We start from the raw sequence: 27,642 nt of genomic DNA on the forward strand, positions 1-27,642 counted from the left end.
GGGCTTCCCCTTCTCTGATCCACCTCTGTCTATTTATAGCTCCTAAGCTCCAGTCCAGCAGGAGCCACAAGGGGCAGCTTGTAAACCAAGAGTCTGTCTCTCTAATCTGGCCAGTTGATTAGCTAATACACCTCCGCTTCTCGCTGCAGGTGACACATGGGATTGATGGCACTATAAGGAACTCTTTCTTTCTCCTCCATTTCTCTTTTTCTCTTTTCTGTCTCCAATTTCAAACTCAGTTGGGTTTGCAATTTTTCATTCTGCTGACATGTACCAGATGGATGGTTTCAGTCGTACGCGGGGCAGAATGTAATTTCTAAATGCTGCAATTTCAAGCATGGCATTTTTCTTGTCTTGTACTCTGCATAATATCAGGAAAATCTCCTGTGTCTTGATTTGCTCTCACAGCTTTCTCCTTTGTCTGTCTCTAAATCACTACCTCATTCACTTATTGGCCTAAAATTAAATCCTGTTTGCCACTTGATTATGATTAGGTCCACACTTCCATTAGTGAAGTCAGGTTGTTTAATAAGTGAGACTCATTGGTCTTGGGAGGAATGGCTTTGCTGTAGGCACAGTCTGCAGCAGCTGAACAGACACTATGGCAGCGCACCACCTGGCCGTGTGCATTCTTGTTATGAAACCTTGTTATGGCAAGGTGCTGCTGAGCTGGGACTCTGCTATCTGCATCCAGCTTGTAGATAGACGTGCCAGCATTGGTGATATCAGCACTTAGCTTTCTGTCTCTGAAAAACAGGAATCGTTGTCATAATGTTGTGACAGGCCGTTTCCTGCAGCCTCTTGCTTCTTTGATCTGTTGGCTTTCTGCAAACATTGGTTGTGGTTTTTCAAAACCTCCCATTGTGGCGCAGCTTAACCTGGCAGCTGAACTTTCCATCAAGTCAATGTAGCTTTATTGTTTGGTTTCTCTGCACCACTGAGTGAAAAGAAAGTAGACATCAATCACCGTGGTTCCCGGTGGATTGTTGTCAAAGTGTGCAAGGAGTCCTCAAGCACATGGTGAGACAGCTGGCTTCATGGCATCTCCTCAGAGGGAATCACTTTAAAAGTAATTTTCCTTTTATTCCTTGTGTGTGTGTATGTGTGTATATGTTTACATCCTTACATAAGTCTGTAAATGTGCCAGTGCCATGAAGGAATGAGTCAGCTAAAAAGCCAGACAGCTCAGATCCGCGCAGGGCTGCTGCAAGAGATATTTAATAGATGAGGTTGCCGTGCATTGCTCAAAATGTGAGCATGTTTGCCCTGTGTTGACCAGAAGCATTTCCCCTGGACAATTGTAGTCTTTTTACTCCTTCAGTGTATTGATCTTTGTGGCTGATGAGAGTGCAGGGGGTGGGGGGAAACGGGCCAGAGCATGTGTCCACCGTCCAGTGTTTATTATTGATGACAGTGAGGTCAGTAAATGACTCAGAAATAAGGTGGGGATGAAAGCAGAGGTGGGTGTGGCTTTTTTAGAGCAGGAAAAATGAACTGCAGAGGATTCCTGTTTTCTGTTTGCCTTTCTTTGAGTCCCTGCAGCTGAAGTGGCGGACAAGCACTTAAGCAGGTAGGTGGTCCTCCCAGAAGGACATCTCCTTGCAGAAGAAGGTAATAGGGAGCGGCGTGTTACGATGCAATAGGGTGAGGAGATAGATGGGTTCAGGGATCCGTCTCGGATTTGTGACCCAGCCACATATTGACCAGATAATGAAATGAGGACAGAAAAAGAAAGTCTGGCAGATGCTGACAGAAATGAAGTAATTTAAGCAACCGATTGACAAGGTGTGAATAGCGCACTGGAGCGGGAAGAAATTGGTGGGCTGTAATGATATGCTTTTGTGGGGATAGGGACGGGGGGTACACATGTGGTGATGGATTTGTTGTTAAATGAAGATTGACATTTGACTGATAATGCCTCTCTGGACAAAAAGCGTGTGACCTGAGCCCCAGAGAGTGCGGTCAAATCAGGAGCAAATTTAGCCGAATCCACACTGACTCAGCTGTGGTCACATCGGTGTCACACCATCAACACATATTTTCTATATGAAACCAAACACCAAACTCGAGCTTCGCTGACCTTTTCTGATTTTCGTGCTGCCTGTGAATGTGTTATTGTTGGGCGTCAACTTGCCCCAGAGGTTTTAACCAGGGGAGCAGGGTGACAGACGGAGGATGTTAGTGCAGAGCCAGGGAATCACTGCCGTGACAGCCAGTCATTGTATTTCAACGACTGATGGTATCATGCTGTCATTGTGTCAGTGTTGGGAGCAGACCCCCAACAGATGCTGTACAGATAATACAAGCTTTATCTCTGGATATTCACTCTGTGACACACATTCGCATATGAATATGAACAAGGACTGCTTCAAAGAAAGCATCTCAGGTGAGCCGAAAATTATTAATTTCCAGTTTTATCTCTGGAATATGTGTTGTCAGTGTGTGTTCATATGAAGAAGTGAGACTGGCATTGTGCGTTATGAAACAAGAAAGTATTTCCTTTGAGCAGAAATCTGTCAGTAAGTGAATGTATGAGCAAATAAACTGAGGCAGACATATTTCTCATTGTGCTTGTAAAGTCGCTGCTGGAAGTGTAATGTATTAGATTGTCCACCTGCAGTTTTCACCTGAATCCATTTCTCCAGATGGGGCTTTTCATTATGAGATTCTCACTTGGTGGGCACATGAAAATATTAGACAGTGCATATATGATGTGCGATAGAGGTATCACTACCAAAAAATTGCAGCCTGTCACACCTTGTGAACCTTGAAGTATAATTCTACTCTGCAGATGTTCTCCAGCAGTGTTTTTTAGTCACACTGGCAGAGTGGGATGGTTAGGGACAGCAGTGTTGGATCAGTCTGCCACTTTGGTCCAGACTGAAATATTCCAACAACTACTGAATGGATTGCCAGGAAGCTATGTACAGACATTCATGGTCCCCAGAGGATGGACTCTATGGTTTTGTTGATCTTCTAGCACCACCAGCATGTTAACATTTATGGTTTTAGTTGAAATATCCCGCCAGGATAAATTGTAATAACTTTGGTCATCCACTGACTTTTCATCTAGTGTCATCATCAGCTCAAAAAGTCCAAGGCACCAGAGAACACGTTTCTGTGCATGTGTGTGTATAGCTATAGCTGTATCTGCTGTCTTTCTGTGTGAATCGTAATTGATTGTGAATCTGTTCAGATTACCATTTTAGGCTACAAGCGTCAAGCGTCACATCTGCTTAATGCATCAATTTACCATCCAGTGTCATGGAGGGTCTCCCTGACTAAAACAATTCATGACCAGCTAACAGGAGGAGGATTTTTCTCACTAATGGAATTTGTCCACTCATAAATAAATCTGTGAAACTGCTTTTCCGGCATGTTCTGCCAATTAAATGAAAACAACTTCACTGGACCTTATGGGATTATATGTTTCAGAATGCTTGTTGTGATGCATGAAAAGTATATCTGAGCAAGTGTGGCAGTCTTTTAATGGCACAGACTCAGACTCAGCACAACTTCAATAATTATTTACACATCAAGAGCATTCTGTAGATTAATTATTGCTCCAGTAAGACCAACTAGTTTTACTCCTCTCTCATGATATTACGACATTGAAAAACACCTTTGCTTTTTCAGTTGGAAAATCACATTTGTTAATATTGTTGTTAATAGCGACAGGAAATTATGTTTTTAGTAATTTTATGTCTTGTGTTCTGAGCGTGTGTTATTGCAACATAGACTGAATGGACTGCATTTAATTTTTGGTTATAGAGATACTATAAACCTAAAGAAAGCAATTTATCTGCAAGCAAATATTTGGGTAGAGGCTCAGGATGTCCTGATTCCCCTGTGCTATTTTCATTTGTCTAAGAGACTCCAACTCTCATAATTGTCCGATTTCAGGCATATTTTAGAGTATTTTAGATGTTGTTGTACTTGATTGTTGGAGAATGTTATTTACCAGTCATGAGCTTCCTCAGATTTGAATAATGTTACCGAGCAGTCAAGGTTTAACACATATTCACAGAAGGAACACACAGCGCAGATCTGCCTAATCACCAGATGCCTGCTCCCTAATGCATAATGCATCAGGCTGTTATTACAAGTCTGCAGGGAAAACACAGCAGCGATTTACATTAATATTTCATCAAACTGCTGTGACATCAAAGGCTTAATGGAGGAGACCCTCTGTGTGTGTGCGTGTGTCTGTCTGTCTGTCTGTCTGTCTGCCTGTGTGTATATGTGTGTTATCATTAATGAAGTGGACCCTGGTGGCCGGCTCTTGGGCTCTATCTGGGTGTCAGGTGGAGAGGTGATAATAATGTGTTAAGTTAGTTTAAACTCAAAGAACAGACAGACATTAAAAACAGGGTTATGAATGAAGGGCTTACAAAAAAGCGGTCATCTCTTTGAACCGTACAAGGCAAAGGCTTTCACAGACAAAGAGTCTGAATGTATGAAAGGGTAAAAGAGCATGTGTTTTGAACGGAGTTTGCTGCTTGTATTCCAGTTGTGGCTTTGCCCTTTCTCTTTTTTTCAGTCCTGCTGTTAAAATAAAAATTGTTATCTGCTTTTGCACAATGTGAGAAAACTAACTGACACATATAAGCACTGGCTGACTCATAAGACCACCATATCCCTAATATGGCACCTGAGTAACATTTTCCACATCTCTGACATCAGCTCTCTGTGTTTCCTCAGATGACAGTGCGTCAGCAGCCAGCAGTATGGAGGTGACTGACCGCATCGCCTCCCTGGAGCAGAGGGTCCAGATGCAGGAGGACGAGATTCAGCTGCTGAAGTCCGCTCTGGCCGATGTCGTCCGCAGACTCAACCTGTCTGAGGAGCAGCAGGCCATGGGGTCACGCAGAGGACCCACCAAAGGTAATATACAGTACAGGTGCTTGTGTTTTGTGATGAGTTTACGAGTCACCTCATGTGGGAAATCTATAAGAAGGTCTACATCCTGTCAGGGAGCACAGTTCTTTTGATATTTTTGGTTACAACACACACACGGGTTTACTCACCCACTTTTGATAGGCATCCTTTCTTTCCTTTCCTACTTTCCTCTCTTTCCAGTTGATGTCGCCTTCAAATCCTGTTTTGTTCCTTTCTCTGGCTGACTAGTTGTCAATCTCCTGTCCTCTTTTCTCCTGGACTGTGTTGTGTCCTTAAATGTATTGTACGTTACATGTATAGACCCTGCTTTGATGAGAAAGTCTCCCTCAGCAGACAGCAATGTTGGGAAGCCAGGTAGGCTGACTGTGTAGTCTGTCTGCACTAACCAGGCCTGCTGTTGTGTATACAAGCGAACACATTTCAGTCACTGCCTGCTAGTATTGTGTTGTTTATAGTATAGTATTTCACAAGGAAACGGTTATGTTCAGCACTTCACTGCCTTAGGTCAATGCACTGTGATCTGGGTATAAAGAAAATCCAGTAGATAGAAACAACATTGTTAACCAAAGGAAACACAAAAAAACCATTCTGATAGTATTAAGTTACCAATGAACTACAACACAAAATTATGATGTACATGTTCTGTCCTAGTCTGTGTGTGTGACGTTTCTATTAAAGGACAATTCTCCCCTAAAACTCTTTTCCCTATCTTAGCATAAGGACAGTAGTAGAAATTAGTAGTTTTATATTGAACAGAAAGATGTGGGAGTCATCTAACTCTTGTCAAGAAAGTGAATTTCCCCAAACTATGTCTTTGAGTTGGAGTTGAATCAACACCCTTTTGACACAGTCTCAGTTGAGTTTCAATAATCCAGAATTAAATTCAGCTGCAAGACACGTTTCCTCCCAAGTAAAAGACACAACTCTTAATTTATTTAACTCAAAAAATTCTCTCTGCGTTGTCCCTTCTACTGCTGCTTTCTCTCCCCCTCATATCACACAGCTGAATGGATTATGTTTCCATCTGTTCTCTCAGTGAAGTCACTATGAGAAATGTGGGAGGCAGACCTAATAAAAGCACCACATCATCTTAGAATAAAGAAAGTATTGAATACCATAGATTGATCGATGCTAGTCTTTCCCGTCTTTGTTGTGTTTTTATTGTGTGACAATGCTGCATGTGTCGATTTTCAGCTGAGGTGTGTTTGATACACACCGTCTTACACATAGCGTCTTCACCCTAGGTGACCAATGAAGAGTGCGTGTGAAATTATCTGCACTTCATGCAGGTTTTAATGATGAAACAGAGACGGATTATGATTCGGAGCTGCTGCCTGTTTCAGTCTGTGGAGTGACTCTGGCTGGATGGAGTTTCAGTTTGATTTGGGGGCTGGAGGATGACTCAGGCTCAGAGCTGCTTACCCTTATTGTTCTCCACTTTGAGCTGCAGGGAGCCAGCAGCCTGCTTCCCTCTACTGACTCACAATGATGTGCTTCAGAAAGCTTAACACATGCACGCACGCTACATATGGACAGTCATGGACACACAGAAACGCACACATCCATCTTCTTGAACATGTTAACAAAATTACAACCTTAGTTTACCCCTGCTGTGTAATTGCTACATGAAAGATAACAGTGCAAACGTGTGTAGGCCTGAGTGTGCATGCATTGTGTGTGTGCCTGATCGTGTATGTGTGTGAGTGAATGTGTGTCTCTGCTGGATGAAAAAGTGTCTATTAAATATTTATCACTGCAGATAAAGCTGCAGCTTGGATTTGTTATTCTGGGCTTGCCTGACTGGCATGTGTGCTGTATGTGTGTGCGTGCATGTGTGCATGCACCTTTTGTGTTGTCGTACGGCCTTCTAAGCGACAACATGTGAATATTTAGCATCTATATGAAAAGATTATTGGAACAGAACAATATTCTCAGTAAAATGAGAAGAAAAACAAAATTAAAAACATTAAATTAAGCTTATTCAGACTTGGATTACAGTCCCTACAGCCAGTGTATATGTGTATGTGTTTTTATGTTCCATTTTATCTCTTTGAATCCTCACTGAAGAGCATGATAGCATCACAGAGGAAGTATTGTATATGTGCAATGTGCCAGGCTGCAACAATAGTGGGTAAACTAAAGATATCACCTACAAACACACACTGTTATTGCTCAATTTTAAAATCAATCTTAAAATGTTAATAATTCATTTGTTTTTCATTAGAAAAATCTTCTTATTTCTCATGTGACTATTGTGATAATCACAATCACATAAATTCAATTTTTAAATTTTTTTAACCATAATTAACACAAATTGCCAGGTCCCTCTGAGTCAAAGTTTCCAGTGCAATAGTGGGCTTCATTTGCTCACATCATTTTCATACTCCAGCCAACTCACCACAACACTCCCAGTCTAAAGATATTTCCCTCTTATACAGACTGAAATAACAACAAATAAACTGTAAGAATAGCTGAAACACCATAGAACAAAATGTCAATACAATACTCCACTAGCAATGTTGAGGAAACCTGCTACCCCAGTGCATGCTGGGAGGCTATGCACTACACCTCCAGGGACGCCACAGTGTTTCTAAATATAGTTTTATAGATTTTTACCTCATTTCAGTTATTATCAAGATCATATTATCCACCAAGAAATGCAACCTCTCTGACCAGCATGCTGCAACGTCTCACTCACATTACTTTAATGACACAACAACAGCTGATCCTGGTCCTGGTTCAGTATCAAGCTTTTTTTTTTTTTCTGAACATGCCCTGCTGTTGTCCTTTTTCTTCCAGCCAGGCCAATGATTGCCACCCTGCCGTTACGGCCCACAGTAAACAACGGGACCATCCTACCAAAGAAAGGCAGCGGCACCCTGCCCTCCCCATCTGGATCTGGATCCAGGAAGGACACCAGCGCACCAGCCAACAAGAGGTGAGGAGACTAAAACTTCCCCATTGTGACTGAAATAATTTGGGCTGCAAATCTAAGTTGAGTGCTTTCTGCCAATTTCAGCAGATTTTGTTTTGTTGCTCTGCTGAACTTTCAGGCCTCATTAACACAGTTGGAAACTTGTTTGGTCTAGATCTAGCTGCATGGACGCCAGGTTGTGAGGTCTCATGTTTATTACATTTTTCTCTCCAGACATTTTATTTGTCTCGAGACAATATTTTGTCCCCGTCTGTCTGAGCCACGTCAGACAATTTTAGCCATAAATCGTCACATCTCTGGCTTTTTATTGGCCAAAGCCACTGACATTAAACGGGGGCTGATAAACACAGAAACGTCACGTCTCTGTTTCTCTGTCGTGTGTGTGTGTGTGTGTGTGTGTGTGTTTTATACATGCATGTGGAGCACAGGTTATCAATCTTGTCTGTCAGGGGAACAATAGCCTTTTCCCATCTCTGGATGACATTACCATAATCAGATGAAGCTCAGCAGATCAGCTCCAGTCCTAACAGATGTTAACTCCCATGAGATGTTGTTTTCTTGTTTTTCCAAGTGTGTACCTTTATTTCTACTCTGGGAATGGTTTACAGCAGTGAGAGGTGATACCTCTTAATGCTCGCTGACTCTCACCTTGAGATTCAGTGGAGAGGACAGTAAAGAAATGGCTCTGCAAATTGAAACGTAACCAGTATGAAGCTGGTTGATAGAAACAAACCCCAAACACCAAGCAGGACAGTATCGATGCAGGAAATGAGATTTGGTCTGGTGTATTTCCTTCTTGTCCCTGGAGTTGGCTTGTGTTTCTCTGAATGGTTTCAAGCTTAGTTCATTCTTTCTACTTCACAGTTTCTTGAACTTCGAACTTTGACCATTTGACTCTTAATAATGAAGAAGTGCTGAGGTCATGGGCCTAAGACTCCCCAAAAATCATGAATGAACAATGAATTTCTGCTGTTTTCTTTAAATTTTCCTCCACGTTGGTCTAAATGCTGTCGTCCTGTTTCAAAGCGTTCTCCACAATGCCCAGAACAAATTCAAGCAGAAAACTACAGAATCTCTCATTATTTAATGTTTGGCCTGTATGTTGGTGAATTTAAATATTTTGAGTCTAAAAACATTGAAATCAGCCAAAAAAAAGACCGGTTCTTTATACGGTTTTAGTCCCCACAGGCTGCTCAAACCTCCCAGAAAAAACACATAGCACATGGCCTCAGTGTCCTTTAGCTGCCAGGCTTTGCAAAATGAAGGTATTAAACATGTTTTCTTGCTGTCGTCCCAGATGTTTGGCTTTGAAGGCAGCAATCACCTTTTTATCTTGATATGTCCTGTCGTCTCTTTCCCATTTTTCCTGTCCTGCATGTCCTTTCTCTTGTATTGTCCATCTCTGATAACATGTCCTTTCCACTATGATGTTGTATCCTGTTTATGTCCTGTCCATCTACTGTGTGATGTGCTGCCAATCTGTCCAGTTTGTCCTCTCTGTCTCGCCCTACCAGAATTCTCTATCTGCCCCTCAGGTGAGAGAGTCACCAAGTTACAGTGTATTACTGGTCACCATAAAACATCCTCTCCTGCATCACAGTAATAGCGCATGTTAACCATCATCTTCAGTTACTAAATCAGTAACTACAGAGAAATTGTGACATTTTTCATTTCCCTTTCACCATTTATCTCATCTGTAACATTCACTTTACGTTGCTTAAATCTTTGAGGCTGTGTTTGTGTTGTTTACTGTCTTTATCTGGGATTAGTCTAAACTGCAGATTGGTCACAATCCCATCAGCGCTGGCATACACACAACAGCTTTCCCCAATGCCCTGTGGCCCAATTACTATGATTCCTCATGGGATAACACAGCAAACAACAGTCTCTCTCTCTCTCTCTCCTTTTTTTTTATTCTGTTCTGCTCTTTGCCGAACAAACACATGCAGGCTCTAGAGAAAGGATAACGGCCACCGGCCAGTTTTAGGATTTGAATAGACTTTTCTCCCATAGGGTGGATTAGGTGACTGTGCCTACTGGCCATTGGATTGCTGATGGAGCCTTTTCATTGTTGTGAATAGGCAGGCAGTCTGCACCACCAATATGCAGGCCTGCACAGGTCTGCACTGACGCTGTAGTTATAATCACCACAGTGAAGTAAACAGGGAGTAAAAGTGTCAGGAAACAACAAACATCTATACTTTTAATTCTCTTATACTGTTCCAAAGGGGGCACTCAGTTTAAGGCTTTTCTTAAAAATGCCATGTAATATTAAGACAGATCTGAGCTGAATCATCAAATAAACACATCTTCCCTGTAAAGTGCTTTCAGAAGCTATTTCTTGGATGAAAACTTTACCGAAGGACATTTTTCAAAAAGCAGCGTCAGGTAGTTTTATGACCTATTTCTTGTTCTCTCCCCCCTCTTCTCTTCCTCTGCACACCGTCCTTCTCACCACAGCACTGTGAGGAGAACCAACTCAAACGAACATGTGGGAACTCTTACGCGGAAAGATTCAGGCGACTCCAAGGGCAACCGAACTCGGGCCGGATCCACCGGCAGCAATTCCAGCGGCAAAAGAAGTGACAGGTAAAATGGATGTAATGACGAATCTGTTTGCCCCATTCAGTGCCACACACCAGTGCGTCCATATGTGTCACTGATATTTTCTGTCTCAACAAGAACTTAGCTTGTGTTTTGATCTGATTTTTTTCAAGTTTGACTCACTAGATAACACACTGCACTCCTTGTAAAGCAATTTCAAATCATACAGTAGATGTGGTTTATCCTGAGCGAGACGCTGATTGACAGCTGTCTGTTTACTCATTTACTTTGCAGCAAACAGAGGGATCCAGTGTTCAATGCAGGTAAGAACCAGAGGCTCTTTCATGGCTGTCTAGCCTGACAGCTATGATAGTTTCACGCTATGATACAACCCACTGAGAGCAATTACACACCTCAGCGGTTCTCTGTGTCGGTCAGAGGTCAATGCATTTTAAGGAAAACTGTCAAAATATAGAATTTATTATTTATTATCCCAAAACAACATCTCAGTATGAAGGGAAATACATGTTGTCAGTGCCTTGAACTCTTTTCTGCACACAGAGTTCAGCTGAGGGCAACTTGAACATCAGTGTCCAACATTCATCCTTTCCATGATCCATTCCTTAACGAGTAACCTCATCCTTCACTGCATCCTCACATCAAAATTTCTGTTCATCTTTTCTTTTTAATATACTTTTTCTGCATTGGTTAAGTTAAACTTTTAGTTACACGGTTTAAGGGGCTAAGTTCGATTAAAGGCTAATTCCTGTATTTTCTCATCATTGTTGCTTTTCTCACTATGGGTCATAAAAATGTTGCACTCGTCACCTCTATTGTATAGAGACTGAGGAAATGTGGAGTCCAGCTCAAACACACAGTTTACCAGAGTGAGTCATGCCAGCCTTCTAAAGCTTTCCAAATTTTAAACAAATCATTTCAAACATTTGTCCCTGAGCCTGACTGAAACTCAGAAGGTCTTTGGATTAGCTGTTGTAGCTGTTAGCCAATTGCACAGGGATTTGCTCCATCGAACCAAACCAACCTTACAAACAACTAAAAATGTCTGAAGCTTATTTTGAAATCTCTGGGAAGCTCGTATTGCTTACTCCAGTATTTGGACACTTTTCTTTTGGAGTTCACATTTCCTGAATCACTGAAATATAGGTTGCAAATATAAAGTTATCTTGACCCATTGTCATAATGGCTACAGTAGAACAATAATTCAAAACCAGTTTAAAAAGTATGGGAATTTCCCTTTAAGTACTGATCGCATCCCCTGAACACAGCACTCTGAAACCTTGCCAGGATAGCTTTATTCATAAAGTTTCTTGTCTTTTTAGCTGATTTTAACAAAAATTCAGCAGATGGTGCGACATTTGCAAATAAGGAGAAGAACGAAAGAACTAAGAGCCGCTCATTAACTGTGACTTTATAATGTTCCCGGAGCCACAAACCAGACAAGTGAACCAACTATACGATTTATTCTTTACACAAAAAAGCAGGAAACACATGGTAACTAGACAGTGGGAGTGAATATTAAATGATATGAGTATTGATCAGAATTTTCATCTCCAGCATGTCATTGATTTTTGTGTAAATTGAACTGCTGTTTTGGTTTACACACCTGGCTCCAGATTTCATCAGTTCAGTCTGCAGCCCCAACAAAGCTTATCTAGATTTTTGAAAGTTATAGTTGTACTAGTGTACAACTGACCAACCCACTACCTTTAGTATTTTTACCTTTCACACATATGATCCACATATAAAACTAATACATTTTCACACAGTAAGTATCAGATTATGAGGCAGAATTGTTTACTCAGTCAGTAACCCTAGTTATAAATCATATATCATCCTAAGCTGAGCCTGATAAATGTCTTTAACTATCTCTAACGGTGTTGCTGTCTGGAATAGGATGCTGACTATTAGGAGAAGCTGTGAGCAGCTATGGAGATAATTGATTCCACTGTACAGCAATTAATGGACATTTGAATTAATTATAGGCCAATAATCTCCTGCAAAACAGCACAATCAGGGCAGTGTCATGGACATAAACTACCACTGGGTGACAATTAACCAATACAAATGATAATTAGAAGGGTAACTTCTGCCAAGGTTATGCTGAGCTGCAATACATGAAGCGATTTGATTCAACAGAGTGTACTGTCTGCCAGTGCTAGCAGGTTTAACTGGAACTGGAAGTGGTATTTTTTTCTTTGTAGAGGGATCAACAGATAAGACAAAAAGCTAAGCGGGCAGACAAATTTAATAATTTACTTACCACATAGGAGCAGAGGGTGGGACACCATCACACAGGAAACAAGCACCGATTCATTAAGACCGTTAAGGACAGAAGCGGCTGTTCATTAACACCAGGAAACTGGAAGTGCACTCATATTAGGACAAACCAGGAAGTGAGGAAGCCATGCCACCCCTCACGTGGTGCTTGTGTCTCTCTTTCTGTGACCTTTACAAGGGATGCGACGTGTGACCCACTGCAAAGGTAGGCTGTCCCCCCTGTCCTCTAATGCCCCCTAGCCTCCACAGCTCTCTGGACAATGCAGTTTTGATCAGTGTAAACACGTCTCCTCTGCTCTGAACTGTACTGCAGGAGCACAGGATGAAATCAGGACTATTATTTTGAAATTTTAGTTCATGTCCTGGGTTTTTTTTTCTTCAACATTTTCAAATTATGTTTTTTTCGTGATTCCCTTCAGTGCAATGATCAGAGAGCTGTCCAGACAGGTGGCGGGAGTGCAATGGCAAAGTATGTGTGTGTGAAAGTTACCCTCCCTTTACTTGTTTTGAGACTGAATTAACTAACACACACATGCAAACACCCTACCTAACCTCCACTGAGCACAGAGTGTGATTGCAGTGTTTGCAGTTTACTTGTGTGTCTCCACACTCGTTGTTCAACTGAGGATGAAGCTGCTGCTTCACCAGACATGTGTCTGTTTGCTCACAGCCTCACTCCCGCTCGTAGGCATTTAGTCTTTGTCACCATAGTAACAACACAAAGATTTCTGACATTCGCTTCCTCGCAGTCGCTTTGAGTTTCTCTGCGAACTCTTTAAATTCTCTGTTCTGAGTTTCCTCGCTGCAGTTCAGAGCAAGTAGATTGGCCATTGCTCTTATTATCTTCGTGCCCTCAAAATGAATATTTGCATTACAAACACATTCAGTTTCCTTTTTTGGGTAGTTCCTATTGAAGTCTGTTTGATTTTGCTGCTTGTAGTTTTCTCACGCAGCCTGAAGTGTCATCTGTTTGTGTGTAGTCCCCTTCAGCAAAGTATTCACAAAGCTGCCAAGAATTTCAAAGAGACTGGCTCATTTCCTTACAGAATATTGCTGTTTACCCAGTTTTGTTACTGGATAATTGACTCTTTACAATTTTAAAGATAATAATAAAGATAATGAGTATTTTATGCCCGTAAACATCTAGACCAGTAGTTCCCAGCATTTTTGGCTGATGAGACCTTAAAATGAATTGCATCCCCACGTAACAGGTTTCTTAGCTCTATGTGTTGTGAACAAAGTAACTTTGGAATTTGGTGCTAATCAATGAAAAGTTGGGATTTTCTAAAAAAAAAACTGTGTAAATACTGTATTTATTTAGTAGTACTTTATAATTGGAAAGTTAATTCTCTATGAATGTTGGATTATATTTTGCTTTTTCCCTAATATCAATACCAAATTATGTACTTCTTTCAAGGAAACTTGGAAATTACTCAGAAGTTACAGACCAGTAAAGCATAACCAAAAGAGTAGCAGAACATTCTTCTTCTTCTTATGTACTGCTCCATTAATCATCTTGTGACCCAATGCATGGGTCCCGAACCCCAGGTTGGGAACCACTGATTTAGGCCAGTGAGGCAGGATCTTACTCACAAAAGATTAACAGTGGTGGAATGTCAAAGAAAATTATTTTAAACACGACTTTATAATAAGATCCCAGCGAATATCTGTTTGATGATAATAAGAAACATGCTGGTGGTTTACAATAGGAGTCACTTTCCCTAGTTTCCTTTTAATAGTTTGTGTCTCTGCAAATGTCCTGATGCTTTTACTAAATATGACACAAAAAACAGCCATTAAATCTGTCTAACTTATTGCACCAACCTCCCCCACCCTTTACATTTCTTTATCCTTCACCCTGCTTCTTTTCCCCTTCCACCCAACCGGCCCTGACAACCTCCACCACCCCTCTCCATCATCTGCTCTTTTCCCCATCTACATTGTAGTCACAGTACAGATTTACCTCAGTCGCTCTGCCAAACAGACGGGGACCAGTGGCAGCCCCATGGCTTCGGCTGTATCAGCCCGTTCGGCTGCCTGCCCCCAGAGAACCTCAGAAAGCAGCAAGGCCAGCGTGGCGAGAAAGGGTGGTGCCACCAGGGTGCCACCGGTCAGAAAGACCCCAAGTTTTAGCCTCCAGTTGAGGAAGTCGGGGAGTTTGTCATCATACTCTCCTCTTGATACACCTAGCTACCGCAGCCCCATTAAATCTCCCAGCCAGTACTTCCAGATTTGCTACTAGTTACTAGTTTATTTCAGTGAGCAAACTATATTATGCTCAGTTGGATTCAGTCAGTACAGAGACAACATCATGGTCAAAAGTAGATTTTATGTCACGTCTGTACCATTACAACCAGGTCTATTGTCACTTTCCCTCTATACATCCTCCTATACCACAGGCATTTCAGAGAGATCACAGGTTTTGTAGCACCACCTAATAAACAAAAGTGAACAAGCAAGTAATGGACCTGTAACATTTTCTCTGCTAATGAGCTTTGGAAAAAAAGGTTATTTTTGTTTGTTTGTTTTTGGGTTTTTTTTTTGGTTTTTTTTTTTTTGGTCCCCTTGGTATTTTCTGCATGATTTATTTTCAGTGTTAGCATGTTTTAAATTGATGGGAATTTCTCATTATCCCCTTTTCTAAGCTTGGATCCGTTTTTTGTTTAGTTTTTTTTGTCATAACATTTCCATTGCTCTGCTTGTGTCTGCATTTTATGTTGGTTAACCTCTGTTGTGAGCTGAATATTTATGAGTTGTGGAAGTTTTTAACAAAGTGTTTGCAGTTCATTTTGTTGTCATAAGAATTTGTCTGAAATGACTAATAAAGTCAGTTCAAAAGCTGATTTGTTTGTGTTGGCAAATTCTATCATTTGTTGTCTTTAACTGAGTCTTTAGCACTTTTTTAGTAAAAAAAAAAAAATCATTATTCAATTACATTATACCATATCACTCCATCATCTCTAATATTGTCACATATTCAGCATTATCATTCTTGTATTTACATCATACAAGCACATTGTACTATGCTTCAATGTTATTATGTCTGTGCTTCTTGCATTAACAATGTAATATAATAAGAATTGATATAATTCCACCAGTTATACTTGTATTTTCCCATGTGTATCATCTCACTGACCATTTCTTTTTGCTTTTTCCAGAGGAAGGTTATGTGAAAATGTATTTGAAGGGTCGTCCCATCACCATGTACATGCCCAAAGACCAGGTGGACAGCTACTGCCTGGAGGCCAGAGCCGAGCTTCCCAGCAACAAACTCAAACTGGACTGGGTGTATCCTTTCACTGCAGAAAAGCAGATGGAGATGGGAAGTCACATCACTTGTGTGATGCCAGCTGTAATGAAAAGCTCAAATACAACACTATTCCTGATTTTGAAAGTTTTCAGAAGTAGTCTTCTATAGAAAATAAAAGATTGGCCTGTGTTAAGAGAGGAAGCTACAAATGTGAAATCTCAGATATTCCTTTTCAGCGTGTGGGGCTGCCACAGTCGGAGCCGGGCTCACGGCTCTGCAGCCTGCAGTCAGTAATAACCTGCATACACAGTCAGCAGCTCCTCTTGTGCTGTTTTATTTTTATTTTGTTTCATGTGTGGGTTTCTTTCTTTCTTTAATTCGTTGTTGAAAGAATGAATGTAGTGTGTTGTTCAGTGTAGCAGAAACCCAAAGGAAAAATACAGAAAGGGAAACAAAGAGAAGATTAAATCTGAAGAGAAAAAAAAACACACACACACACACACAAATAGAAATGTGGGCTTCATGTACTGTCTATGCCGAGTCTGTTGTGAACTAGATTGGATGATAAGAATAAATTAGACACATGCGCAACAAGGAAATGTTTGACATTTTGCATGAAAAACATTTTATCAGTTATTAAAATAGTTGTTGATTCATTTTCTATGGATCAATTAAACTAGCATTACTCTGGACATCACTTTTGTTTGATTCCCTGACCTCCTTAATATGCAGCTACGGTTACCGCGGTCGAGACTGTCGCTCCAACCTTTACTTGCTGCCCACCGGAGAAACGGTGTATTTCATCGCCTCAGTGGTTGTCCTGTTCAATGTGGACGAGCAGCTGCAGAGACACTACACTGGACACACAGATGACATCAAATGGTAAGAGACACTTGGAAATTAAAAAAAAAAAAAAACACACACATACTAAACTGAGGAGCTGCCTCCACACAGGCTTTCATTATACACTGCAGTCCACATCATATGTCATCTACCTTTCATCTCTTTCCCCTGTTAGAGTTGACATGTTGATATTTCTACAATCCCCAAAGGGTGTAGAGTTCAATCACAGCTGGTTTTGTTTTCCTTATACCTGGAATAAGTGCACAACAATACACACACAGGTAGCATGGCAATATGATGAGGTAGATTTGACTGCTCAGTATTCCTGTTTACTCCTGCATGGTGTTGTGTGCAAGTTTGCAGTTTACAGGTATTTATGCACAAGCATTAAAGTACATTTGCAGGAAAGTGTGTTGTGCAATGAAAGTAACCTTGGGCTGTCTCTGTCATAATTATGTTATTGCACTCTGAGGTTAATAAAAGTTCAAGTAATTAATCACCACTTTGGATTACAGATCAAAGGTTGGCTTGAAGACAGACTCTCACTCCTTTGAAGGCAAAGTGTTAGAGCTTTACACACCCTACGAGTGTTGCTACACCGTTGAACCCAAAAGGGGATAAATTTATCTTAAACTGTTTCACTTCTCCCACACATTAGTACAGACAGAATGAGTATCACATTCAGAGCTTTAAAAAAGCTCACTCACCGAACGCTGGCTTTCATCTTCTGTGAGCACGTCGCTCATCTTTATTCAAATGATCCCTCTGATGTCGGAAAGGGCCTTTAAACGTTTTCATGTCTGTTTTTCACATCTTTCTCTTCACCAGCCTGGCCGTCCACCCCGACAAAATCACCATAGCAACCGGGCAGGTGGCGGGCACCTCTTCAGATGGGAAAGTAAGTGAGGTCTCTCAGTGATATTTTATCACCCCAGCTTTCGACATCTGATTTATTATTGTAGTGAGGAGTTAATGGTTTTGTCATTTTCCTCAAGAAATGATGTTCAGTCAGCCAGTTGAGGCAATTCTGCCAAATAAACAGACTGAGAAATCGAAACACATTCTCTCTGCTCTCATTTACATATTCAGTGAATTTAGTGTGCACCTCACTAACTTATAAGCCTTACATCACATCACTCTGATGATATATCTTTCCTGGTGTTGTACCCATGTTTGTGTGTGTGTGTGTTTTTTTCCTGGCAGCAGTTGGCTCCTCATGTTCGTGTGTGGGACTCTGTGAGCCTTAACACCCTCCATGTCCTGGGCGCAGGCTTCTTTGACCGAGCCTTGGTCTGTTTGTCTTTCTCCAAGTCGGTAAGGAAAATCCACTGACACACTGACACAAAGAGTTTAAAGCTGTTTTTTAGTGACTTAGATTTCTGACGCTGAATTTGTTAACCATTGTCTGTTTCTGTATGTTAGAATGGAGGAAACACACTGTGTGTTGTAGACGACTCCAACGATCACGTCCTCTCCATCTGGGACTGGCAGAGAGAGGACAAACTGGCAGAGGTCAAGGTATGAGGACATGTGTACATGTATCTTTGTGGGTTAAAGAGACAAACTGAGATATAACCTAACATCCTAATGAAAAGATTTTTCCACTGTACAGGTAAAATAATACTTTCAACTTCTTTCTCTATGTCAACTGCCAACTTTGGTTTGGTTCAGTGCTCCAACGAGTCAGTGTTTGCTGCAGACTTCCACCCGACAGACAGCAACATCGTGGTCACCTGTGGCAAGTCACATCTCTATTTTTGGAACCTGGAGAAAGGCATGCTGGTCAAGAAGCAAGGGCTGTTTGAGGTAGGTCACCAAACTCTTTCTCACATGTTAGGACCACAACATGAAGCAAAAAACTTTGATGGAGAGGCACAAATTCAACCATGACAACCTGTGATGTGTAGCTACATATAGAAAATCAATGGAGGTCTAGCAGAAATGAAATAACATGTATGTTTGTTCTGGTCTTGCAGAAACAGGAGAAGCCCAAGTTTGTGTTGTGCGTGACGTTTGCAGAAAATGGAGACGCGATAACCGGAGACTCAAGTGGGAACATCCTGGTGTGGGGAAAAGGTACACAATGTTCCTCCCAGAAAGTTTTAGTGGAGACAGAAAAGAAACAAGGAGTTTATAAGGGTTTCCAAGGGTTAAAAATACTTCTTTCTCTCAAAAATAGAAAAACTGTATGTGTGTTATCACCTGACTCATGGAACAAGAGGGAGTCAAAGAGACAAAGTCTTAAAGAAACCCAAATAAAAAATGTGTCTGTGTTTATAAAATATTTTTGTGGTCATAAGCTCAAAGATGTTTCATTGTGCTTGAGCTGGCAGGAGACGGGGTCACACTAAGGACAGAACAGAGCTGGATCTCATGAGCATACTTTCAGAGGAAGAACTGCACCTCTCACTCTCCCTCTTCAGCTCCACAATCTCTCTGTCTCTGATTTATCTATTGATCACCCTGTCTGCCTGGTTGTCTGTTCGACAGTTAATCTGCCCTCTTCAAGCAGCCGACCTTTGTGTCCCTGACTCAACCTTCTCATCCATCTCATCCCATCTCTGTCACGCAGGCACTAATCGTATCAGCCAGGTCATCCAGGGAGCTCATGAGGGCAGCATCTTTGCTCTGTGTATGCTGAGGAACGGCACGCTGGTGTCTGGAGGTAAAGACCGCAGGCTCATTTCTTGGGACAGCAGCTACCAACAGATACAAACAGTGGAGGTGAGAAAAAGTTCGGCAAAAAGTATGAAAACCAAAATGTTTCAAGGCTACTTGAAAATGAAACTTGAGTTTCCACAGCATCCCAAAGATCTGATCAGCTATAATCACATTCTCTTATATGAATTAATAAAATGTTAAGCTGCGTATCCGGCTCCTTCTTTGAAAGTAGGTCTTGGTCTCTTGTATTAGCCAGAAATTGCACTCTTGCCTGAGGCGGCAGACTTTGCATTCTGAACACTACACCATATCATAAATATTACAGAAGAAGAGATATGTTTGAGCTCTCAGATTCAGACATTGATAGTGATGAGTATTACACCGATCGGGCACAACATTAAAACCAGTTACCTGTTTTAATGTTGTGCCTGATCAGTCCGAGGAGACCCCATATTATATTTATTTTAGCAAATGTTGGATTCAAGGTGAACAGAGGGTTATGTGTTCATTATATTTTTTTCACAGGTGCCTGAGTTGTTTGGTCCCATCAGGACCATAGCAGAGGGCAGAGGGGAGACTGTGCTCATTGGGACCACCAAGAATTTTGTTTTGCAAGGCAGTTTGGATGGAGAATTCATGCCTATTACACAGGTAAATGCAAGAGTCTAGTTCGCTATCCCTACAGCTGCTCTACAGTGTAGGGCTGCAACTAAAAACCAGCAGCTCACAACCCACAGATATTCATTTTACAATGAAATAACACAAAGAAAGGCAGCAAATCCTTGCATTTCAGCTTAAAACAATTAATCACTTATCAATTCTAATGATTGCTCATTACGTTTCTGTTAAGTGACTTTATAGAGAATAAATAGAATCAAAAGACGATGTCAAATATTAAAGAAAAACTCGCCTCTCTTCTCCAGGGTCATACTGATGAGTTGTGGGGTCTGGCTGTTCATCCTTGGAAGTCTCAGTTCCTCACCTGTGGATATGACAGGCAGGTCAGCCTGTGGGACTCTAGCGCTCATCAGCTCATCTGGACCAAGAGCTTGGAGGTATTATTAGTCAACACTGCCCCCTGGGATCAGTTATGGGAATTACACAGCACCCAACAAACAAAATGCTACTGCAAGTAGAAAGTAGGGCCTTGAGAAGCTTCAGGAACTTTACATGTAGAATTATTATGTTTTTACATGGAGACAACCAAAGCAATACAATGTTCAGTTCTGCACGTAAATCAGTGTTGTACCAGAGGCACAACTTTCTACCTCTGCTGTTTATTATGGACATTAAACATCTTTTGCTGTACCTTTTTGTTTCTGACAGGATGCTGCCCAGTCAGCAGGCTTCCACCCGTCTGGAGCTGTGGTTGCCATAGGAACCCAAATTGGCAGGTACAGATCCCATCACCAAAAAAAGCACTTAGTGGCTGTTCTAAGGAGTTACAGCAGTGCCAGACTGTTTGAACTAAAAAAAAAAAAAAGTCATGAGAAAACCAAAATATTACAATCGAAATTTATTTCTGTTATTAAACTAATGAAAAATTTGATTGGTTGATTGTGATTGTGAAGCAGTCTGTCACTGATCCTGCAGGTGGCTGGTGCTGGACACTGACTCTAAGGATTTAGTCACGGTGCACACAGATGGGAATGAACAGCTGTCTGTTATGCGTTATGGGCCAGGTATGTTGATAACTCCTGACAAGGTGTTTGTGAGCATGCAGGGTGCTGGTCTCACAGTCAAATGTTAATTTAAATTTTTTGAGAATAATATTTATACAATATAGATAAATACAATAATACTGCAAAAAAATATGGGTCACACAAAGTCTTCCCTTTCATGGGAGCACTAAATTTACCATTAAGGATCGATGGTTTGGTATTTTTGATCATAACTGGTGATTTATTCCACTAAAATAGCTCCAGTAGCCAAACATGAAACTCAGGGTTACCTTCAAACAATATCAAATGTTTGTACATACATATTTATAATCCATGTTCAGTCTACAATAAAAAAAAACATCTGCAATTACAAATAATCTTCCTGTCTTCTTTTATTTAGATGGTAACTTCCTGGCCATCGGTTCTCACGACAACTACATCTATATCTACGCTGTGGCAGAAAATGGAAGGAAGTACAGTCGAGTGGGGAAATGCTCGGTGAGCACCTGTATTTATATTCCCCTCCTCATCCGTGGCATCTTTATTTTTAGTTCCTCCCCACATCAACTTTATATTTAGTCCCCCCTCCTCAGCACTATATCTGGGCCTCCGCTCTGTACACTTTGTCCTCACTGTGTGTTGATAGAGAAGCTTCATAATGATAAACGACAACAAGCTGACTCATAATGGTGCTGTGTCTATGTAAACATAATGACGAAGGGTTGCTTCATCAAACTGGATCAGCATTTCTAGGATTATTTTACTGGTGCTTGAAAAACTGTATTGCCTCCACTGCAGTAACACCGTGAAGTGTGCTGTCTAACTTGGTCCTGTTATATCTTATCTCAGGGTCATTCAAGTTTCATCACCCACCTGGACTGGTCAGTGGACTCCCAGTATCTGGTATCAAATTCAGGAGACTATGAGATACTGTACTGTAAGTATGATCGCTGTCATCCTCTCACAGCCTGTTACATGATGACAAATAAAATAATACTTAAAATTGTCACAACATGCACAAGAGTACATGAAGGATTTCTGCATCAGTTGATTCCTTTTTTCCCTATTTTTGGTGTTTATGTTCAGTATATATTTTATGCCAGCATAAACTATAAACTTTGTGTAGTGCAAAAATGTCAGTGTGAAAAATCTGCTCTAAGGTGGTCTGACAGACTTCATTTAACACAGTAACTCTCCTGTTAAAATTGAGAACACTAAACCACTATGGAAAAAAACTATGAGAAGTAAAATGTTTGATGTATAAATGAATGGATTTTAAGGACAGACCAATTTTCCGCTCCACAAGAAATATCCCATTAAGTGTAGATTTTCCATTGACAGCAAAATGGACCTGACATTTGTTGACTGAGTTGACGAGCAGGTTTTTATCGTTCTGAAGCAAGTGTTAAAAATGTATTAAAAACATGTCAAACTGACTCGTGAGTGTAATGGACCTACATTATATTAATAAGAGCACACAGCAGAGTTGATTTTAAAGGCAAATGTATTCAGCAGCTTTAAGTAACAGTACTCCTAATACTAATATATGCCAAAACATGGAGTGTATTTGGTTTTGTGTGTGTTTTCCCAGGGATCCCGTCAGTGTGCAAACAGGTGGTCAGTGTGGAGACCAGCAGAGATATCGAGTGGGCCTCTTCCACCTGCACTCTGGGCTTCCAGGTTTTTGGTAAGAGAGGGCTCCCTCCCTTACTCTCTCTGCGTTGCCACGTATTAATGTTCATTCAACAGCACTAAACAGGAGATTCTGCTGGCTTCTCCTCCTCAGGCCTGTGGCCCGACGGTTCAGATGGCACCGACATCAACGCCGTCTGCAGGTCCAGTGACAAGAGCCTCCTGGTTACTGGAGACGACTTTGGGAAGGTCCACCTCTTCTCATACCCCTGTTCACAGTTCAGGGTAAGATATGTAAAATATACATCTCAGTAATATTAAGAAAGAAACACAAGTTCTTGTAAAAACATGTAATTTCTTCTTCAAATCATCTCCTCGTTTCAGGCTCCCAGCCATTTTTACGGTGGCCACAGCAGTCACGTGACCAATGTGAACTTCCTGTATGACGACAGCTACCTGGTGTCGACCGGTGGGAAGGACATGAGCGTGATGCAGTGGAGGATAGTCTGAGCGAGCAGACAGAAACAGATACTGTCAACTTAACTGCTGCTGGCCCCTGAAACCCAGCTGAACTGAACTGCACTAAACTGAAGCGAACCAAACTTAAATTAACTCAGATGCTAAAAAGATGTGGATCTGACTGAACTGAAGGGAGCTGACAGAAGAGGAACGTGTGTCCTGAGGTTTCCTTCCTGGTCTGCTCTCACATCCCAAATGAGATGAACTGGTAGAGGTGTAATGTGAGGTTGCTTGAAATACACAAATCCTGAATATTTCTCCTTTTTCTTTATTTACACTACATGTAAAAAAAAAAGAAAAAAAAATCTTTCTCTCTCGCACTGTAGCCTAGTCACCAATGATATGACACGAAACAAATCAAACGGATCAAATCCAACTAAACAGAACCAAAGGCTCTGACTTTCTGACTGCATTTGTACAGTTTGGCTTTCACTGTTCTTGTATTGTGCACACTCCTGCCACAGATAATGGACTGAATAGGTTTGTTTCGCTGCCTGTTAGAACCGTTCCAGACTCTGTATCATCGAGCTGGAGATCCAAGAGCACTGGGACGAAAACTGTGTATGGAAAGACAAAAATAGTGATTTTCTAATTGTTAAACTTTCTCTTATTTTGTATTTAACAACTCAGGAAAGCACTAGTGAAGCAGGACCCTTCCCTGTTATTAACATTGACATATCAGGACGAGCCTCTGGCAGCCCTAAAAACATCTCACTAAAATATTCAGAGAGCTATCTACCATGGTAAATATCTGATTTAGCTGTTGTTCAGCCATTATTGATTTATTTGCATTGACTAATTCTGTATTAAGACTACCTACACAGTCAGGGCTGGTGCTGACTTTGATGGACATAAATACATCCCAGCAAGGAGAATAATACAGATGAACAGGAGACACACTGCATTGTTTTTTTTCCAGTCAGATGTAATGTTAACTGCAATTTGAAGTGATCATATTCTGGGGAAATTATTTAGAGTGATAAAAAGTTATATTATCTGAATTCAAAATTAGGATTTTAACTATTTTCAGCAGAATTATCTGAAGATTTCCTAATGTTTGTGCTTCCAGGTCTTAAAAAAGAAAACACACTTTTCCTTTTATTTATTGACCAGGTTTCAAATCCACCACTACCAATATCAGTTGATTTGAGTTTTGTTTCCCGCAATAAAAGCCTGGTTAGTCCCAGATGTGTAAATATACAGAGAGGCTTGAAACAGATATGAGCAAAATGTGAGTGAATATACAGAATTTGAAACTGTTTCCACTTTTTGGGAATGAGTTGTTGTATGTTTCTTTTGCCTTGAGGTGTAAGGAGAATCAAAATCAAGCATGTTTTGGGTTTTTCGATGATGTGAAGCCTTTTCAAATCTGTATCTCTTTACAGTTTGTTTCGCACCAGATCGGTTTATGAAGGAGAAAGTCGAGACCATTACACTGTAACTGTTTACGTCTGATGTGCTCCTCAGGTGTGCACCATCAGTCACTGGCAAAATATTTAAGTGAACTGAACCCTCTTGAGGCATTTTTCTATACTGCACTGCTTCAGCCTGATACAAACACGCAGCAGGTCTATTAAGCAAATCACCATTTAGCACTTACTGGATTTTTTCATAAACCAATGTCTGCTCTCAACCTTCCAAGCTTTGTACCATCCGCTCAGATATAAGGTACAGTTCGTAGCATGTCACACTCTTCATCCTATGGTTAACAACAAGCCAAAATTTCTCACATGCATGTGTAACTATAATTACTTTAAAGCGATAATTTTAAAGGGGGCTAAGCTGATTTTAGTGTGACCATGAGGTACATTGATGTTGTTTTGAAATCCAGGCGGGTGACTGACTGTTGAACTTGTCTCATCAGGAAAACCACTGAAATCTAACAGCAGTGATATACCGTCACCACTCTACAGAGTGAATGTAACATGATTTGTCTTACCACTAAACACTTTGGGCTGCAGAATACCATTGGACACTTAACATTTGTCTGAAAGTAAATGCAACGTGAAATTCCTACGATGCTGTGTCTCATATTTCCCACTTTATGGTTTTATTTTATGTTTCTTTATTTCATGTCTTTATTTGAAGTATGATCAAGCTATGTGTAAGTATAATGCACTTTTCTGTTCTTACAAAGTTTATATTCTTTATAAAATGGGAATGTAGTGATAAAAAATACATTTTATGAGCATCGTAAGCAGACTAGCACACTTAAACACTTCTAACTTCATATAGGAATACTTGCAGGCCTTGGAATCTTAATGTAGGGTTGGGGGGCGTCAGTGGGCTGCATGTGTGCGTCTTCCCCGCAGGTGGGCAGCATCGAGCCGGTCTACTACCCCCCGCCCCACTTCCTTCGCACGCCGTATTAGCATTTCCCCCAAATCTCTCCACCTCACCAAAACACTCCGAATGGGAAGGAAATATGGCATGAGGGAGGCGGCGGCTGACGACCACCGTTCACCGTCTTCTACCGAGCACGAACCCCGGCTGAACATGGACTTAAGGAGACGCAGCGGCGTGTGTGGAGAGCAGAGACCACGGAGCACAAAGCCGACGGGAGAAAACGCTCGGGTTTTCGCTTAGCGTTCCTGCAACACGACTCATCGACAGCCTGTGATATTTCTACAGACGCACAAAAGTGTGTGTGTGTGTGTGTGTGTGTGTGTGTGGAGGGGGGGGAACGCGTGGTGGAGGCTGGTGGGCTCATTCAAACCTCCCAGACGGTCCATAGAGAATTTACAGCGGACCTGTGGTGGTCCATTTCATCAGCCTCATCAGTGCCATCAGCTCCGGGTGAATAAAAGACGGGAAAATGAGGTAAGCGGCGGCCAGCACCATGCTCTCTGTTTGACGCGTCATGACAGATGCGCACCGACACTCAGCCCTCTGCCTCCAGCCTACATCTCCATTTATTCATTTCTCTCACAAGAATATAAAACAGCTGTTTGTGTATTGAAGAATTGCAGCTTCTCGGACATCTTGTGGCTCATTTTTGCGCCTTGTCAGGACAGTATATTGAGCGTCCAGGGGCCCACCCACCGGGCCTCAGCTTCATATAGGTTTCCTTTACCGTTCGCTTTACTGTCGTAAAATACAAAGCTTTTACATCAGTCCTGTTATTTTCCCCTCTATTGTCACCGCCGGACCCGCCCATTGTATTGAATGCAGGATTTAATCCAGGCTAATGTTGTCATGGAAACGACAGCATCATGTATTTCTCCACATAAGTAATACGGCGCACCTAGTGAAATGAAACACTGGTTACGTTGACCAGGACTAATACACTGGTGTGTGTGGCTTCAGAGGGGGGAAACTGGATAAGTGAAGGCCCTTATAACCATCGCAGGAGTAGGAGGAGGAGGGTGTTTATTCTGGTGGTTGCCAGGCAGGTTATCAGAACCCCCCCACCCCACCCCCTTCCTCACACACACCTACATAAGCCTACTCCATGACGGATCCATACATGCACGTTCAGCCTATAATAAATGTGTCTCATGTTAAAGCCCTCATTCTATATACGAGCTTACGGATGGTATTTTAAGCCCTTTCCCTGCTTATGTTGGAATGCAGGAAGGCACTGAGGCCCAGATCTTCTCCTCCAGCAGCAGTGTCTCTGTATTCTGCTCTATTTATGAAACAGTCCTTTTATATTTCCCCCTGCTGCCTGTAGTTTGACTCCTCCGTGTCTCCATAGCTGCAGCCTGCACCATTCTGTTTTATGGCTTCAGATTTACTCTGACAGCTCTGCTGAGATATAGTGCACTCTCTCTGCTTTTACTGTAGCTACCGGTGTTCATCTTCAAGTGTGTGTGAGACTGTCTGTCTGTGTAGGGAGGAAAAGGAGGTGGATAGAGAAAGGGAATAAAAAAAGTGGTAAAAACAGAAAGCCATAGGTGCTCTCACATCTGGATAGCTTGCGTAAAGTGCATGTCTTGATCCAGATCCAAGTGCAAGAGCATTTCTTGATCCAGTAGTTCACCCCTTTCCTGTAACCTTGTACAGCTCAAAGCCATCAGCAGAACTTTTTTGCTCTCAGACAGTCAACATGTAAGATTCATATCTTCCAGTCCAGTTGGATGAACGCGCCGTTTCCTCCTTTCTGTAAAGCTGTGCTGCTTGTGTCTGGTCCTGTGTGTTTGTTTTTGCCAGAGGCAGATCTGTTCTTTGACTCAAGCCCAAAAAGGAAGTCTTAAATCTCCACAAAGCAACAACAAGGTGACCTGGCTTTTCTTTTGCATAGTAAAGAAAAAGAAGATTTAATTCAATGAGATAATTTGTTCAGCATCAATGATTCCATTGCCGCATTTATGTAAGGGTGCACATGCATTTATGTATGTGCATGGCCATGTTCATGTAAGTGCACATGAGTGTGTGTGTGTGTACAGATGTGAGTGTAG

General features: G+C 41.4%; 2 protein-coding genes across 8 annotated transcripts in view; both read left to right on the forward strand.

Moving 5' to 3' along the window:
- The window catches only part of eml1 (EMAP like 1), a 47,281-nt gene extending 22,020 nt beyond the window's left edge, over window positions 1-25,261 (forward strand). For 2 of the 7 annotated variants that reach the window (XM_041060268.1, XM_041060265.1), the window contains exons 2-24: window positions 4,702-4,884; window positions 5,200-5,253; window positions 7,699-7,837; window positions 10,295-10,423; window positions 10,673-10,701; window positions 12,855-12,881; window positions 15,835-15,964; window positions 16,659-16,808; window positions 17,598-17,667; window positions 17,973-18,083; window positions 18,192-18,287; window positions 18,441-18,575; window positions 18,746-18,845; window positions 19,342-19,493; window positions 19,956-20,081; window positions 20,354-20,485; window positions 20,757-20,824; window positions 21,024-21,112; window positions 21,492-21,589; window positions 21,941-22,028; window positions 22,683-22,778; window positions 22,878-23,008; window positions 23,108-25,261. In XM_041060268.1, coding sequence (XP_040916202.1) covers window positions 4,702-4,884; window positions 5,200-5,253; window positions 7,699-7,837; window positions 10,295-10,423; window positions 10,673-10,701; window positions 12,855-12,881; window positions 15,835-15,964; window positions 16,659-16,808; window positions 17,598-17,667; window positions 17,973-18,083; window positions 18,192-18,287; window positions 18,441-18,575; window positions 18,746-18,845; window positions 19,342-19,493; window positions 19,956-20,081; window positions 20,354-20,485; window positions 20,757-20,824; window positions 21,024-21,112; window positions 21,492-21,589; window positions 21,941-22,028; window positions 22,683-22,778; window positions 22,878-23,008; window positions 23,108-23,233 — 2,459 coding nt within the window. In that variant the 3' untranslated portion in view covers window positions 23,234-25,261. Of the gene's footprint in view, window positions 1-4,701; window positions 4,885-5,199; window positions 5,254-7,698; window positions 7,838-10,294; window positions 10,424-10,672; window positions 10,702-12,854; window positions 12,882-13,095; window positions 13,146-15,834; window positions 15,965-16,658; window positions 16,809-17,597; window positions 17,668-17,972; window positions 18,084-18,191; window positions 18,288-18,440; window positions 18,576-18,745; window positions 18,846-19,341; window positions 19,494-19,955; window positions 20,082-20,353; window positions 20,486-20,756; window positions 20,825-21,023; window positions 21,113-21,491; window positions 21,590-21,940; window positions 22,029-22,682; window positions 22,779-22,877; window positions 23,009-23,107 lie in introns of those variants that run through there. The other 5 variants (XM_041060266.1, XM_041060267.1, XM_041060269.1 and 2 more) reach the window with 5 other exon arrangements.
- Window positions 25,262-25,617: 356 nt separating this feature from the next.
- evla (Enah/Vasp-like a) overlaps window positions 25,618-27,642 on the forward strand; it is a 33,257-nt gene continuing 31,232 nt past the window's right edge. Inside the window, exon 1 of the mRNA XM_041060380.1 lies at window positions 25,618-26,062. Within this exon, the coding sequence (XP_040916314.1) occupies window positions 26,058-26,062 (5 nt within the window). The 5' untranslated portion in view covers window positions 25,618-26,057. The remainder of the gene's footprint in view (window positions 26,063-27,642) is intronic.

This window comes from Toxotes jaculatrix, chromosome 17 (genome assembly GCF_017976425.1).
Source record: "Toxotes jaculatrix isolate fToxJac2 chromosome 17, fToxJac2.pri, whole genome shotgun sequence".
Classification (NCBI taxonomy): Eukaryota; Metazoa; Chordata; class Actinopteri; family Toxotidae; genus Toxotes; species Toxotes jaculatrix.